The sequence below is a fragment of the Sinohyriopsis cumingii genome, chromosome 7, assembly GCF_028554795.1.
Source record: "Sinohyriopsis cumingii isolate HCF-2022 chromosome 7, ASM2855479v2, whole genome shotgun sequence".
NCBI lineage: Eukaryota > Metazoa > Mollusca > Bivalvia > Unionida > Unionidae > Sinohyriopsis > Sinohyriopsis cumingii.
Genome location: NC_142967.1, coordinates 69,314,513 through 69,320,512, shown reverse-complemented (window position 1 = coordinate 69,320,512; position 6,000 = coordinate 69,314,513). Strand labels below are relative to the sequence as shown.

General features: G+C 34.8%; 1 protein-coding gene across 1 annotated transcript in view; it reads right to left on the bottom strand.

Annotated features, from left to right (window-relative positions):
• Nucleotides 1-2,567: 2,567 nt before the first annotated feature.
• Nucleotides 2,568-6,000, bottom strand: part of LOC149795466 (protein mono-ADP-ribosyltransferase PARP14-like) — a 61,638-nt gene continuing 58,205 nt past the window's right edge. The window contains exons 15-16 of the mRNA XM_089963808.1: nt 4,105-4,326; nt 2,568-2,611 (exon numbers count right to left, since the gene is read on the bottom strand). Of these exons, the coding sequence (XP_089819934.1) occupies nt 2,568-2,611; nt 4,105-4,326 (266 nt within the window). The remainder of the gene's footprint in view (nt 2,612-4,104; nt 4,327-6,000) is intronic.

Here is a 6,000-nt window from a genome sequence, read left to right as displayed (position 1 = left end):
CATCAAGGGTTATACTGCAGTGGGTTACATCCCATCAAAGGTATATATTATAGTGGTTTACTTCCCAACAAGGGTTATATTACAGTAGGTTACATCCCATCAAAGGTTTATACTGCAGTGGGTTACTTCCCATCAAGGGTTATATTGCAGTAGGTTACATTCTATCAAGGGAATATACTGCAGTGGGTTACATCCCATCAAGGGTATATATTGCAGTGGGTTACTTCCCATCAAGGATTATATTGCAGTAGGTTACATTCCATCAAGGATATATATTGTAGTGGGTTACATCCCATCAAGGGTTATACTGCAGTGGGTTACATCCCATCAAAGGTATAATTACAGTGGTTTACTTCCCAACAAGGGTTATATTACAGTAGGTTACATCCCATCAAGGGTTTATACTGCAGTGGGTTATGTCCCATCAAGGGTTATATTGCAGTAGGTTACATTCCATCAAGGGAATATACTGCAGTGGGTTACATCCCATCAAGGGTATATACTGTAGTGGGTTACTTCCCATCAAGGGTTACATTGCAGTAGGATACATCCCATCAAGGGTATATATTGCACTGTATGATTGACTCTGGAGAATTATTCACTCAACTACCTGGACTTTGGTCAAAGTAAGTAGTCTTAAACAAAATTAAAAGTGTGAAAATTGTTATTTTCCTTTTTTAACTTACTGCAGCCTTGAACCTTCAGATCCTATAATCTACTGGGGTTTTTATTATCTTAAGTGCAAGCCATTAACAAAGTTTGGTCAAGGACTTACTCTGTTCTGCATTCTTAAGTTATTCAGCAAATCCCATTTTTTTCTTCAGCCACAACCACCATAACTTTTACCTTTTTACACCGAAATTAATAGACCACATCCATACTTTAAATCAGGTGTCTCAAACAGATGACCATGGGCCACATGCGGTCTACCAAGCCATATCCTTTGGCCCACAAAATGATTGGTGTCACAATGTGTCATAAGAGATAACAAAGGTCATACAGCTCTTGGCTCATCGAAAATGCCCTCATGCACCCCTCAGGATGGTTTGAGTTTGAGGCCCCTGCTTCAAATGCAGGTCCATGACAAAAATTAGTCAGGATATGTTATCTGAACTAAGTTGTCATGTAAAAACCATTTTTCTATTTTGGTCACAGTGAGCTTGACTTTTGTCCTTTTCACCATATAATCAATAGCTTCTTTTTTACCAACATGCAAGTTGTCCACAAAGTTTTCTGGAGACACACAGTAGTGAACTGAAAGTTCTGTGCAGAAACCATATATCTTCTTTGTTCATTCAACACACAAATCAACAGACTTGATGTATACTCAATACACAATTCATCCATAAACCTTTGGTGAAGGAATATGATTGAAAATATAAATATTATGTGCAGAAACTATTTTTCTTCTTTCAGTTACAATGACCCTGACCTCTGACCCAAAATTCGTTTAGGCTACTTTTCTGTGAAGAAGAACCCATCTGTAAAGTTTGGTGATCGTAATTACTGTACAACTTGAAGTCTTCAAATTGAGAAGGAAGAAGTTACTCGACAGATAGAGCAACAGCCAGAAACAAGTTAATGGACAGATAAATTTGACCAAAAACAGGACTGCAGAACAAAGTAAAACTTTATGGTATATCTCAACCATATCTAGATTATAATATAGTTCAATGAAATCCTCAAATTAATGAGGGTGTAGAAGCGAAAACAAATTAAAATCCCATAATACCCAATTTAAAAAACCTTTTATCTTTTAATAAATTTCCTCAAAAATAAGCAAAGTAAAAAAAAATCAAGACTTATTTTGCAGCTCAACATGACACACACTGAATTACTTAAAAAGTTACCAAACAAATCCAGGAGATGCGATGAAATTTGTATTCTAAAACATCTTTCCTGATAAATTTTCAAGTAATGGGCCTGTGGAAAAGAGTAGCACCTTATGGCATATATACCAACCACCACATATCAAGCTTACAAAATTTCATCACAGTCTTCTGGACAGGGTGGCATGTGAAGTGAAACTAACTTTGTCATGGCTATACAAAACATACAAAGAATGATGCTCTCTAAGCTAATACTTTGGACAATTATTGTCTTTTGCTCCTCATATAAAGTGCTTTAATGTGATTTTTAGAAATGAATATGTCTACAGGCCCTTAAAATTCATGATATTCATGAAAATTCAAGAGTTTGAAGAAATGATTCCTAGCTTGTGGTTTGGTTAAGACAAACAGCTGCAGGGGTGCATAATGTATGACTGAATAATGTCAGTATTTGACTGAATAATGGCAGTATTTGAATAGGATATTTAAACAAAAACTCTTTTTGTCTAATTGTATCTTTTTGTGAGACTTTTCATGAAAATGTAACAATCTTTCCAGTTAAAAGGAAAATGGTTTTAGATGTAATTGTAATGATAAATAAATGTTATACTTTTTAAAAATGAATAGATTACTTATGTACAATGATGTCCATTAATTTCATTCTTGATTTCTTATTGGATGAGTTATTCTAGTTACAACAATGTTGAATATGATCAATCAGTAGAGATGAGTGTTAACTCAAATGTCATATGTTAACAGGTACATCAAGGAGCTAGATGGCCCTGACAATATAACAAAAATGAATGTTATATTTTTAAAGCAAACACAGGGGCCGAAATTCTGTATTATTTAGTAAATTTGTGACAAACAACCTTGACCTAGGTCTTGATACTGTAAAGACTCATATTACATTTGATTTGAAACCAATAATTATCTGAAATAAAACATCAATTAAAAGACAATGTTCTAAGTCAAACAAGGGACACAGCTCCATCAACATGGTCTATAATTTATTAAAATTATTGGGGAAAATGGTGAAAATCGACCTTGATCTCTTCATTGTCAAACCCCTTAAAAATATGGTTTTGAATTCATCAAGCCCTACAAAAAGTCTCTGGAGCTGAAACAAATATTTTGATGAAAGTACTGCTCCAGTGGCATAATGGTTAGAGTGTCTGCCTTGGATGCAGAGGCTGCAGGTTCAAACCCCAGCAGAGTCATACCAAAGATTGGCCTGGTGTCAAGATAATGTGACTGGTTGGGACATCATGCTACATGTATGCGGCATGATGCATCAGTGCTAGACATCACTATAAACTACCATAATGCAGACATCGCAGCGATATGAATGAAAAATTGTTAAAGCAAAGTTAAAAACCCAAATCACACACACTGATAAAATTTCTAAGCGAAACAATCGCTTTAACTGTAAACTTTTGTTGAAAAACTAAATGAACTTTAACTAGACCTCAGATAGAGACATTAGCCAACTTTGGATTGAATCCATCGAGTTTTTCAAAAGTTACTGAAATGAAGAAAATTTGTAGGATGAAATGGGATGGGATAAGTGGGATGGATGGATTTTTCAAACAATATAGAAGCCTTCCAAAGATGTGGGTATGGCATAAAAAGTAAGAGATGTAGAACAGCACTTAATAAATAAAAAAATTAATGAAATGTACTGGGCCTATTATGATGCATACTCTTGAATGAAGGGTGACTACACAAATGATGCAAAGAAATCTCTACTTTTTGCATATCAAGGAAATCACAAGACAAGACAGCCATGGCCTGCATGTCAAACACACAATAAAAAAACTGAAAAACTTTAACTAAATCATTAGTAAATTGATGACGATAATACCATTGGCATTGACAGAAAAGTGACTTCCGTGCCTCAGTTCCCATTACTTGGGCTCAACTATAACCAGCAGAAACAGCAAATAAATATTAAGTCCCAAACATTTCAATTGTATTTTTCTGTAATTCATCCCAATAGCTTGCAACATAATAAAAACCAAGATATTCAGAGAAGATGTTAGACAGTAAATAAAAAAATTAGAAAGAAATGGTCAGTTTACAATTATGTAACTTTTAATTCTGGTACTGGCACATTTGCATTATCGGTCTGTATATCGACAACAATGATGACAATTATTAAAAAAAACATGTGGTCAGTCTATGAATCAGATGAAAAAACAACACCAAAATCAACAGCTGATCCAGGAAGGATAAAACAAACTTTTTTGAGTGACCAGTGCTTCATATGGCATACCTTTAACTTTGCCCATCATTTTGCCAAGTGTTCCAAGTGATCCTTGATGAGAAATCTTCATCATAGCCTTTTTTATTTCTGGAATGAATTGTGGCTGTTTGTGGAATACAACTATATTTATGTTTTGGAGCTGATGTCCAGTGTTCTCTTCATCAAACTGTAATAAAGCCTCAAAAAACATCTCTGCTATCTTCTTTGGATCAAACACAGTGGAGCCACCACCTACAAATTAAGCATTTTTTAACTGAAGAATGAACATAAGAAAGCAGGAATTAAAATTTACCAGCACTCATTGGGGTTAAAATCAAGTCAGATAATACTGGAACCCTGAGGACTGGAAAACTGAAGCATACAGTAAAATATGTAATAGTTGGAAGGACTATATGTGGACTCATGTATATTAATCAGTTAATTATAGCACAGTATTGAATAAAGTGTCATTGCCTAACTCTTTATGTCAACATCTGTGTTGAATGGTGCAATAACATAGAATTCAATTGGAATCAAAATCAAAATTTCAAAGAATTACAGTAGTCACAGAATTTGCTAAATCTAATAAATAGATGGACCAATAAAAGGGTCATGAATGGGATGGATGGAATTAATACCAAACTGCTGAAAGAATGTTCTGATATCAAGTGCAAAATCTGAAAAACTTTGGAACTGGCCATGTAGCCAATACAATAATTTAATATGCAACATCCTAGATGTCAAAGTTTCAAATATATCATTGTTATGTTGAAATTCTCTTACATCTCTCCCTCAATAACTCATCCAAAATGGGATCCAGAAATATAGACTGCACTATAAGCGAGGGCATGAGTTACCGAGAGACCTAAAAAAAATTATGCTAGACATCAGAAAACCGCGGGGTTGTGGAGAAAGCTGTTATGTTTTATGACTTAATTCTCATTTTATGATCACATCAAAAAAGCCAATAAAGCCCATTATCAAATGAAGTTGCTAATTATTCTGTATAAATTACATTTATTTTCAAGATGTCCAAAATCTGAAAGATCTTTAAAATTACTCCAATGCGTTTCCACAACCAACACATTTAGATGAAAACATGTTTATTACTTCACTGCTTTTTTGTTTTGTTGATTAGTCTGATTCCCTGAGTGGCATTTAACACATTAACCCCTAGCGACGACTTTACGGTGCAGGAGGTAGTAGCCTACTGCTGAGCTCTGTAGCGTCATGGTCATGCATGATACACTAAAGTGGGTGGTATTATAGAAAGGCAGACAGATGTAGCTCTGCAATGATACCAAATAATCTGGAATATCTAGTTGCACTACAAAATACAGATAGAAAAACCTCATATTTTGGACCCGACTTTTGTTTAACCCAAAATTTGCTCGTGGTGGGAATCCGATTTTGTGTCCGGATTTTAGACTTTTTGGTCTCAGATCTAGGGCAAACCAGTATGAACTGCAAAACAGACAGATGAGCCTTTGCAAAAAAAGTAGGATAAGATGGGCATTTGGAACAAAGAGTGGTCTCCATACAAAAATAATGGCTCTGTTTAGCAAAAATAAATTTAAAAAATCCAACTTTTATTTACCCTTCTGCTCATGTGCGATTCAAACAGCCAATGAAAAATGATGTTTCTAACACAACTAGGCAGAATGTTATTGAAAGACGACTGGGAATTTGGTGTTTTCGAGTCTATTCAGAAATAGCTTTCAAAATGTGTTTCCTACTCAATTTTCAGGTGAAAATGACCAAAAGCTCCAGGGGTTAATGTGTTAACAGTGTAGAGTACAGCAGGGAACCAGACTAACTGCTGATACATCACCTATTTTTGTATTGTTCTATTAGTAAACTGTTGATGCCATGATTTCATAGTGAGTAATAGAGAAATATCTTCTCATCCTTGAGAATATTTCTAAG